The sequence below is a fragment of the Coturnix japonica genome, chromosome 3 (assembly GCF_054131305.1).
Source record: "Coturnix japonica strain WE chromosome 3, WE-NBRP24, whole genome shotgun sequence".
Classification (NCBI taxonomy): Eukaryota; Metazoa; Chordata; class Aves; order Galliformes; family Phasianidae; genus Coturnix; species Coturnix japonica.
The window spans coordinates 10567944-10578634 of record NC_140665.1 but is presented as its reverse complement, the minus strand read 5'-3'; the positions used below and the strand labels follow the sequence as shown (position 1 = coordinate 10578634).

The 10691-nt window shown below is 44.7% G+C and overlaps 1 protein-coding gene and 1 long non-coding RNA gene across 13 annotated transcripts in view; one reads left to right on the top strand and one right to left on the bottom strand.

Moving 5' to 3' along the window:
• Positions 1-3703: 3703 nt before the first annotated feature.
• On the bottom strand, positions 3704-5451 carry LOC146761280 (uncharacterized). 2 transcript variants are annotated; one of them, XR_014944466.1, is made up of 2 exons: positions 5315-5451; positions 3704-3837 (listed from the first exon to the last, which is right to left on the bottom strand). It is a non-coding gene; the product is annotated as an uncharacterized LOC146761280 (long non-coding RNA). The 2 variants fall into 2 exon arrangements; XR_014944465.1 differs by lacking the exon at positions 5315-5451 and adding an exon at positions 4751-4881.
• Positions 5311-10691, top strand: part of PPP1R21 (protein phosphatase 1 regulatory subunit 21) — a 27779-nt gene continuing 22398 nt past the window's right edge. For 6 of the 11 annotated variants that reach the window (XR_014944439.1, XR_014944437.1, XM_085542661.1 and 3 more), the window contains exons 1-4: positions 5311-5446; positions 8161-8229; positions 8634-8780; positions 10505-10606. Coding sequence is in view for 6 of the 11 variants with exons in the window: in XM_085542657.1 (XP_085398783.1) it covers positions 5387-5446; positions 8161-8229; positions 8634-8780; positions 10505-10606 (378 nt within the window). In the remaining 5 variants the exon portion in view is untranslated. Of the gene's footprint in view, positions 5447-6436; positions 6480-7414; positions 7534-8056; positions 8078-8160; positions 8230-8633; positions 8781-9388; positions 10607-10691 lie in introns of those variants that run through there. The other 5 variants (XM_085542660.1, XM_085542659.1, XM_085542658.1 and 2 more) reach the window with 5 other exon arrangements.

Here is a 10691-nt window from a genome sequence, read left to right as displayed (position 1 = left end):
GATTCCTGACAACCCAGGACCTAGCAGGCAGCGCATTCAGTTGGATGGGATGCACCATTTTTGCGTTCATTCTTAAAAAGTTGGTGCTGATGCATTACTTGGGCATTTCCTTGCTTATGGGTTCAGCTTGAACCCTATCGGCCCAACCTCAGAAGCACTCAGGTGGTGTTCTGAAAACACTACACGACACTGCATTTGAAAGTTGATTCCTTGTCTCCAAGGAATTATTTTATTTCATGAAATCGGTAGTTTGGTATTTTCTCACTAAGATGCAGCACGTTCTCGTTTGCTTTAGATGCTCAAATGAACTCAGCAAACCACATTTCCAGTCATTTTCTGGACGGGGGCATTTTCCTCTCTGATGAGCTTTGTGCATGTATTTTTGAGCTGCTGGTGGAGGATTCTGTGCTCCACATGCACAGCCTGACCTCTACAAATTACAGGCATTTTATCTTGCTTTTCTTTTGGCTGTGAGTAATTGGAGGAGATTAAAAGTCCACCTGTTGTGTTGGACTATGGCAGGCTTGCCAGAACAACCTGCCGCCTCCATGGGGTCCGTGAGCCCTTCCTTGAGGCAGGTACCATCTTGGTAGAGCAGAGCTCTTTCACAAGAAAAGCCAGCTGTTTCCTTAAGCTTCCCAGTGGCTACACAACTATCGTGCTGAGTGCGACGGTGCTCCGTGCTACCTTAAAAAAAACATTGCTGCCGTGCTTCATGATGTCACCTTGACCCAATCATAACCCACTTCTGTGAGCGCACTGCTGACTCCCCAGAGAAGCATCCGCGGAGTGACAGCAGCATCCCATGCAGCCGTCGCTAAGCAACAGGATTCAGCTTTCAGCAGGATCTAATTTTAAAGTATTTAACCCTAGATCTGTCAAGGCTCATTATTTCCGATGTGGTTGTTAATCCCTACTTGTTGGTATCCGATGAATTGCAGCTTTGGAAATACCCTGGTTCTCGCAGTGCGGCGGTTTTATGTGCAGCACCTAATGCCAGGCAGATCTCGATCCTGTGTTTTATTTTAGTGCTGATCTGTGCACAGAAATTGTGGGTGCAGTTGGAAGCAGAAAACTGCGCTGTCCTTCCGTAACCCTGCCTTTCTTCACTAGCTTGTTCCTCTCCAAGGAATACTATTTTTCAAATGAATGAATGCTTACGGGTGGGAAGGTGCCAAGAACACTTTGGCTTCCATTTTTAGTGGTGAGATGTGTGCTCTCACTATTAGCTGGATTTCACTGAGGTCCCGAAGCCTGTCATCTTCTCTAAAGCCATTCCAGCACACTGCTGGCATTTTGAAACGCAGGATGGTTGTTTTATTTCCTTCTTTTTCTAGCTGTCAAGCTTAAAAGATTACCAAGAATATTTACAGATCGCCAGGAAGTGCCAATGAATATATTTTTTAAACAGCTTGCTGCATTTTATTGCTGTTTAAAGGGCAGGAAGCCCTGGAAACCTACTGTCGTATTTTACAAAACATGAACTTATTTCAGGTGGGGTCATTCCTTGATCCATTAATACATATCTCCTTCAAGTGCACTCCAGTTTGCTGCTCGCTTCTTAAAGGCACGTGGTATTTCACCCTGCTGCCAAAATGCTGCTTCTGCTGCTCAGTATCATAACCACAATAGGAAGGGAAAATGCTGAAGAAAAGACACAAAAATAAAACGTAGTAAAATGCAAAGAAAAATGATCGGAATGTTTGTATTTTAAAAAATGTGGTTATTGCCCATCTCAGCTTTGTGAACTCCCCTAAGATTCTTCTTCCTCCTATTGTTAGGATTTAGACCCGACATTGCTGTGCTCTCTGAGCTGCTTCTCCTTTCCAGTTCATGCTAATATGTGAGGACAATTCTGCTTCTACCACAGCCCCTTTTCCAGCACTTGGTGTGATCTCAATGCCCCTGGGCTTCTCCTGGGGATCCCTGCTTCTGTTCCAGAGGGGAACCACGTCCCCTTCTTCTCCTCAGCTCTTTTCCCACAATAGTTTTTCATGCATTTCACTCATTCCAAAAGTCTAAACTATTTTTGGTGATGACTCTTCGTGTCCTCATAAACAGGAATCGTTCTGATTAAAATGTTCCCTAAATGAACAGCAAATCCACTGAATCTCTCTCTTCTCTCTGTAACACTGAGAAAACAAAAGCAAAGCCCTGCCACCTCTGCTGCAGGTACTGCTCCTGCTTTGCTGCTGTTGCTCACATAGGTTAGTTGGGGCTCTTTTCATAGGTTCGCAGGTCTCTGTCCACAACTTGTATACAAGAAAAAGCATTCACTTCTCACTTTAAAATCTCCATAGTCCTCCTACTCATTTATTTTATGGTCTATGAAATGAGTTAATTTGGCTCACTAGAAGCAAGGCGCACTGTCTGCATTTTTCTTTCTCCTGCAAAAGTGCAGTGTTAGAATGTTAGAATTATTTGGGTCAATGTTTTCCCCCCCAAAAGAAGAGAAGCAGGAAATGAGATTGTAGAGTATGAGTAGACCTCCAAAAATATGGCAGAGAATGTGAGGAGAACTTCCATGTGCCGCAAGGTCAGCCCTGGCCTATCGCAGACACCTTGCTTGCTAAGTTTTTCCATCCTCTCGTTCTCAGTAATTTCTCTCTATGCAAAGTCACCACTCCCGTGGTCACACACACCCTATAGATGACTCACCCTACTTATCTTATGGCTGGGAAGGGGCACGAGAGGTAGAGGCTTGTTTTCATTTCTGTTTTTAAATGCTACGGAAACACTGAAATTATGATAGCAAAGACTACAGATAATGAAACTGTTCTGTGAAGGGCATTCCTGTCTATGTCATACTTTTTTGAGTGCTTGGCTTTTTATTTTTATTTTATCAGAATAACCAGATTTTGAAGGAGGTGAAAGGTTGCATGTAACAAAAGGCTGGCTACAGAGTCATCGTGAGAAATAACGAGTGCATATTGTGAGCACATATCCTGCTGTTCATACTTGCCGTTGCTAAGATAACAGAAACAAAACACCAGTTTAGGGTGTTTGCAGCTTCTGAGGATGTGGTTTATGCATTTCTTGTGATAGTCTGATGACTGAAGATGGCTCCTTTCCAAACGTTTTTGACTTTTTTCCAGACCTTAGAAACCCTTTTGTTGTGAATACTTGAAAGCATGTAAGTGATGACAGAGAAGTTTATTTCCCAAAGCACAGAAAACATCCCGAGTGACTGAAAATACGTTCTTTGTTTATTTCTCTATATGCACCTATTCACAGGATAAGCAGAATGCAAGTTCTGATTAACCAGGCAGAGGAAAAAGCACTGCTGAGCAGGGAGTGGAGGATAAATGAGCCTGAAAGTAGAACATACCCTAACAATCACTGTAATTCCTAAATAAATTATCTGTCTTGAGACACCGCCTAGAATTCTGCTCCTATTGTATTGCAGAGGCAAGAAAAGGACAACCTCTGATCCACTGTATATCCCTGGCTCTCTATTCACTCCAGTGAGAGCCAACAAGCCAACAAGACGAGAACAAATGCTATGACCCTTTTAAGGGATTATTTTGTTCAACATGCTTCAGCTTGCTTCAACATTTGCTGTGGGAATGTGTTCTTTCATTCATGTGGGTGGACTTGCAGAAGACAATATTTTGGGGGTCCTTTGGCAATCACACCACGCTACTTGGCACTACACCAAGTTGACCTCTATTGCTCTGATGTTGTGATGACAGAGTCAATCTTACATGATTACATTCCGGATCACTGGTGGACAAGCATGACTATGCCGCACTGCAGCAACACGAGCTGTGCACCTCTCCAATGCAGCGGTGGTTGGACAGCTCTGCTCTCTGGGGGAGGCAAGTATTAAGGAAGTGCCTGAGAGGAAACAGAACAACAAAGACGTTTTTCAAAGCTGCGAGGAGGAGAAATAGCATTGCAAATAGTTGCAGTGACAAAATCAAAAGGATAAATCTGACAATCTGCTAAGAGAAAGTAAAAAAATAAAACCTTTGTTATGTACATGGCTGAGGAACTTTGACTTGACCTTTTTACCAAGCACCACCACAGAACAGTGATAAATTATACTATATGTTGCTAGCGCTATTCTCATGCAGGATCTATGAGAAGGCAATTAAGAGACAGCACCACCTGGAAATACATGAGGCCAGCCTGGTGCTCAAAATGCATTGAAGTAGACCTGTTTCTGGTGAGCCTAAAAATCTGTCTGCCCTCAGCCTTACAGCCTCTCAGCAGTAAGACAACCTATCTTTTCACAGAATCACAGAATCACAGAATGACCCGGGTTGGAAGGGACCTCAAGGATCATGTAGTTCCAACCCCCCTGCCTGGCAGGGCCACCAAACATACACCTTTACTACATCAGGTTGCCCAGGGCCCCGTCCAACCTGGCCTTGAACACCTCCAAGGACGGGGCATCCACAACCTCACTGGGCAGCCTGTTCCAGGGCCTAACCACTCTCCTAGTAAAGAACTTCCCCCTAACATCCAACCTAAATCTTCCCTCTTTTAACTTAAAACCATTTCCCCTAGTCCTGCTATTGTCAGCCCTTTCGAAGAGTTTACTCCCTTCCTGGGAGTAAGTTCCCTTCAGGTATTGAAAGGCTGCAATGAGGTCACCCCGCAACCTTCTCTTCTCCAGGCTGAACAAACCCAACTCCCTCAGCCTGTCCTCATAGGGGAGGTGCTCCAGCCCCCTGATCATCTTCCTGTCCCTCCTCTGGACCCTTTCCAAAATCTCCCTGTCTTTTTTGTACTGAGGGCTCCACACCTGCACACAGTACAACAGATGGGGCCTCACAAGAGCAGAGTAGAGAGGGACGATCACCTCCCTATCCCTGCTGACCACCCCTCTCCTGTTGGAGCCCAGGATCCCATTTGCTTTCCGTGCTGTCAGAGCGCACTGCTGGCTCGTGTTGAGTCTTTCGTCCATCAGGACCCCCAGGTCCTTCTCTGCCGAGCTGCTCTCAAGGACCACTCCTCCCAGCCTGTATCTTTTGATCCACTCAATCTGCTCATGCTGTCAGAAGCTGCTATTATCTGCTCCCCCTAGCGCCAGCCGTGCCTCAACCGGACCGCCGCCCCTCCCGGCCAAGTGGCAGCGCTGCAGCGCCCCGCTCCGGCCCGCGCCTTCTCACGGCCCCGTTGCTAAGACAACGGCAGCCGCCGGGCCCGCCTCCAGGGGTCACGCGACCCAACCCTCCTCCCCGCCCGCTTCCGTGCCGCCATCTTGGAAGTTGCGTCAAGATGGCGGCGCCCGCCACTTAAGCTCCGCCCCCGGTCCCCGCGGGAACGAGGCGACGTGGTGACGTCATCACGCCGCCGCCGCACGAACCCGGAAGTGCGTCTTTCCCCGGTGGGCGTGCGGGGTCGGGGTTGCGGTAGCGCTGGTGCAGCCGGGCTGGGGATGGCGGCCACCGCGGAGCTGCAGGGGAAGTACCAGAAGCTGGCTCAGGAATACTCCAAGGTATCCGCAGCTCCGGCTGCCGCCACACTCCAGCCGCTCGCTATTTGCCGCCGCTATTTGCCGCCGCTCAGCGGTCACCCCTCTGAGGGGGCGGGGTGGCCCTTCCCCGCACCGCCCCGTGCTCTCCCGCCTGGCTTCGGCCGGGCGGGTGTGAAGGGACGATGGTTGGACGGGTGGAGGTGCCGGGGGGTCCGGGGATCCTCGTGAGGAGGGAGCTCACCTGGGCAGGCTGCTCGTGTGGGTCTGCAGACACTGACCTGCTGCCTGCTCAGACCTCACGGAGCGTCTGTGGGACGAGCGGGTGGTTGTGCTGTGCCTTGGCTTCACTTGGCAGTGAGGTGTGAGGCTGAGCCGGCTTCTTGAGTGTGTCCGGGCTGCTCTCACTGCAGCTGCTGAGTTTGCTCAGACCTGTGGCTGTGGATGTCAAGGTGGTAGCGGTGCTTGTGGGGGCAGCGAGGATGCTTGACTTTACACCTGTCCTATCACCGTTCCCATCCTTCTGCAGCTGTCTAAAGTGTCTGACTGCTTCTTGTTGTATTGCTTAAAGAGGCGTTTGCAAAGGCATCTGTCCGACAGGAGAAAGTGCTTTTTTTCTTCTAGTGCATTTGAAATGATTTCCCGAATGGTGGGAGTCGTGGTTAATCCAAATCTCTTCTGTTTACTCGCTGAAAAGAAGATGAACTTTGGTTTTCAGTGTTGTAGTTTTTCTACGACCTTGAGAAAGAAAGCCAGCACTTTATTTTTGTGTACCTCTGCATCAGAAAGAGCTTGGCACAAGATGCTGACTGTATTTGACACCTTTTTCAAGATTACATTAAATATTATTGTCCTTGGAACTGCTGTAGATGACTGTACAGAGTCTAAATTGTTCTCAGATACATGTGTGTTTCTTAATCTCATCTTGTGGGAACAGTTAAGGGAACTGAACTGATTGTGATGTTTTGTCTATCGCAGCTGTTGTCTGTTCATATTTCTTGTTGCTTTCTACAGTGGTCCTGCTGTACCTTGGACATTAAATATGGCTCAGGATAAGGTAATTGAGGGACTTTGCTGCTTAATTCCTTTGCTACGTGGACCTTCTGACTACAGCTTTGGAACATTCCAGCTACTGGATCCTCTCTCCTTTAAAATCGCGTTGTCCAGAAGTGTTCTTTTAACTTTATCTTGCAACCATCAGCCTGCAATATTCCACTGGTTCTTTATGGGAACTATTTCTTATTTCATTTCTTCCTGAGCAGCCCTGGAATATTGTGGGATCACCTTTCCAGATAACTCATTTCACTCAAGTCATCAGTTGGAGAGCTGGGGGCTTATTGTGTGCAGGAGGAAAAGGAGAGTAGTCCTGTAGTCCTGTGTGTCTGTTCACCAGTTGGAAGCCAGGGGATGAGGCAGATAAGAGCTTCATGGATTCAGAAAGTGATAAGGGAAGTATCAGGCATAGGATAATTTTCCCTCTTGGTTCAGAGCAGTCCAGAAGAAGGGTCCGTGTTCTCAAACTTTCCCTTACTTTACAGCTTCTTGCTGTCTCTCACAGCCCTAATTGAAGCAGTAGCTGGAGAGCTTACAACCTGTGACAGTCTTTGGTGGGTTCTGATGCCGCACGGTTGAGCCAGTTCATTCTGTTTCATCTCTGCATCTCACATGTTGCTGCCTTAGTGGCTGTGTCAGAAAGAGGAATTGAAAGCTGCTGCACTGCTTCTTCTTGCTGGGACGCCCTGTGATTGGAAGCCTCTGGTGCTCTTGCAAGTTTCTTTTCGTACCTTAGTGATGCCTTAGCATTCACAATGAGAATACTGCAGGGTGGAAGCCTGTGCTTAGTGACATCAGTTGGGTTTTGACCTTCTGAAGTATATTCAGTCATCAGAAAAGGTTTGCTGTTGCTGATTCACATTGATTCTTGCCTTTTATGCTTCTGCCAGAGGTGTTCCCAAAGACTATACAAACCCCTTTAATTTGTATCTGTAACAGCTGGACTAAAACGTATCAAATGAATACAAACTACCATTGAAGAAAGAAACCAGGATTCAAGCAATCATCAAGAAATGGGAAGCTGACGCTGTTGGTATCCTTACTGCCACAGGGTAGAGGTACTCCATGAAGTGACTGGGAAAGAGGCTTCTTGAGTGTTATATTCCACCTTAGTGATTTGTAGCTCAGATTTGTGAGCTTCATAAGCAAGTCTGAGAGGACTTCTTATGTGCTCTGTCATAGTTTCCTCAGGGGTTTCTTGAGCTGCTCTCTGGATTATTTGCTGCTACTGGTAATAGACCTAAAGGAAAAATACATAGCTGAGCTCTTCTTGAAAGAGATTTTAACTGTTTATTCTCTTAATGTTCCTGAGCCAATCTTAGACAGCTATGGGGAGAAGAAGGAAGAGGCAGAAGTAGCAATGAATCTGAACAGGGATTTGCAACTTTTCCTTAGCTGTTTACAGTTCTTGAAACCTTAGCTGTATGTTAGTAACTAATCTAAGTAAGCATTATGTTGTACTTGACTCAGGAAGTTCAGCTGCTAAAATAACATCTTGTTTCTTGTCAGTTCAGGATACAAATTCAGTACAACTTTTGTGCCTGGGACTGCCTTCTTGAACAGAATGCTTTAAGAAGCGTGCACATGTAGTGCATCATGAAAGTATATGATGTTTTGTGCACATTCTAGCAAGCGGCTTTTGTTTGGTTGTCTTGCATAGTTAATGGCATCTCTTTATTTTTCAGCTTCGAGCTCAGAATCAAGTACTGAAAAAGGGGGTTGTAGATGAGCAAGCGAACTCTGCGTCTCTGAAGGTAATCTCCAAAAATTGCTCATGTCAAATGTATTAAGCTGTGGTAAAATAGATAAATGGAAGGTTTTTTAAACTTAGTGTTATGATGAGGAAAATAAACAGTTTAGTAAGAACCTCTGTTCTGTGGCTGCTGTGTTTGTTCTCTGTAGGTGCTGATACTGTGAAAGCGGAAGGTTCCTTCTGAATGATTCACTTATAGATTTAAGCATCTACTTGAGAGTGATCACTGAAGGAAGTAGAATGTATTTTAGTTATGAGCACTGTTTTGTTGTTTTTTTTTAATCTCATCACTGTTTAAATATGGAAGAAAGGCTATTTTTAATGAGTTCTATTGGTGCTTTTTTAAATTAAAATAATGTGTGAAATTTGTTGCTTTTTTTTTGTTTTTAACTTATCGTCACCAAGGAGCAATTGAAGATGAAGGACCAGTCACTGAGAAAGCTGCAACAAGAAATGGACAGCCTGACCTTTCGAAATCAGCAGCTTGCCAAACGGGTGGAGTTACTGCAAGATGAACTTTCCTTAAGTGAAACTAGAGGCAAGAAGAACAAGGTATATGCTAAAGATGCAAGCGGTTTGCTTAGCAGATCTCTTAATCAGCTGTCAAAGCTTTATCTTGATTTCTAACAACAGTTGTTATATTAGGACTTTAGCTGTATGTTCTTGTCAGAGTTTTAGCTGTTAACTGACATGTTAGTGAACGTTTCCACAATTAGTTGTAGATTTATGTGAAGTAGCTCTTAGCTTCTCTTTCTAGTGTGTCTGCTAGCTGATGCTGAATTGCTGTTTCCCTTTTGAGATACTTAAGTGTTTAAATGGCTGAGGTAGACCTTGGTGCTCTGTGATTAATCTACTGTTGTGAAGGAAACTGGCTGTCTTTTCTAACTCTGCTTCCTGCTTCTTTGCACTGTCATTCTGGTGTATACCTCTTCAGCTTTAGTCTGTAGAATTTGTGATAGGCTCTTATATGAAGTCTAAGTTCTTTGCTAATTCTCCTTATATTGTTTTAAAATGGACATAATTTCAGTGCTGAGATGTTTCTTTGTCAGAATGTGTGCTGATTAAATCTGGTAGCGTGTTCTTCAGATGTCTAAGACTGGCTATGTCTTCTGTAGGTAATATCAGAATTTCAGAAGTGGTACTGTCATCTTTCTTTTCAGGAAGAATCTCTTTGGTTCTCTCATCTCTTTGGGCATCACCCAAAAAGTGTGATATCAGCTGTGAAGACTGATGTTAAAGAAGCCACTCAACTGATTAATTATAGGCTCATCTTCCTTTCTTTCCCCTAAACACCTGTGCATTGCTATCTGCTTGCTTGATAAGTGTCTTGCCTCTGGTTTACATTATTAACCACAATAGACTCTTCAAAATGCATTCTGGTCCTTTTCTTATTCTGAGTTATGTAACCTGTAGCTTCACTAGATGTTTCCAAACTTGGAAGATGTCAGCCTGGCTTGAAGAGCTTTGTGAGCCATCACCACTGGTCTTTTTTCCTTTCATATTCAACTGCCAGAATATCTAGCTCTGTGTTATTTTAAGGCATCTTTATATTAAACGGAACATATCTAAAAGGTCTCTCTGAGTATGTTCTATTGAATATAAGCCTATGAAATTCCATGTCATCCTTACTTACGATTCTTGCTGATGGGAGACTAAGTAGATCGCATCTCTTCTATTTAGATTGTTTCTGATGGGTAATTTGTGTCAGCCCTTTTAAGAAGAGGGGAACCTATGCCTGTGTTTTGAGTGTCCTAGTTCATAGTCCTTGTGCTTTCCTGTGCCACTTTGCACTATTCGGTGGCAGAGTGTAGAGTGCTTCCTGTGGTTGTTCCTCATCTCTCATGTGACCAGGCCAGCTTAAACATGGATGCTTGATGGGGAAAATGTGCCTTATATGTAGCTTCTGGAACTATGTAAGCATAGATTTTAATGTTACTGGCTGCTTGGAATCATGCAGGGTTCAAGTAATGTCAAATCTCAACCTGCCTGTGGAAGCCATTTCATAAGAGTGAATGTGAAGTCATTGTAGAGAGGCTTCCTGAGCCCTCACTAAATGAACTTCCTACTACAGTACAGTAAAAACAGCATGAAGGAAAAAGCGCTGATGTTGTGTACAATATTGTGTGGTGTTATAGAGGTGTTTGTTTCGGTGGAACACATATTCATGTGCTTTTGTTGGAAGACAGAAATTGTGATGCATTTTTCAGACAGCTGAGATTGTGCTTTGGGATACCCCCACACACTTGGGGATAATGTGTGCGTGTGTTTTCCTTTAGAAAAGTGCAGAATCTTCATCTCAGTTGAGTCAAGAGCAGAAGAGTGTCTTCAATGAAGATCTTCAGAAGAAGATAGAAGAGAATGAACGACTGCATATACTTGTAAGATTTTAGTCTTTTTTTAGTTGATAAAACTGATCACAAACAATGATAAAGATAAAACAGCACCTGAAAACGAATGTGCTTA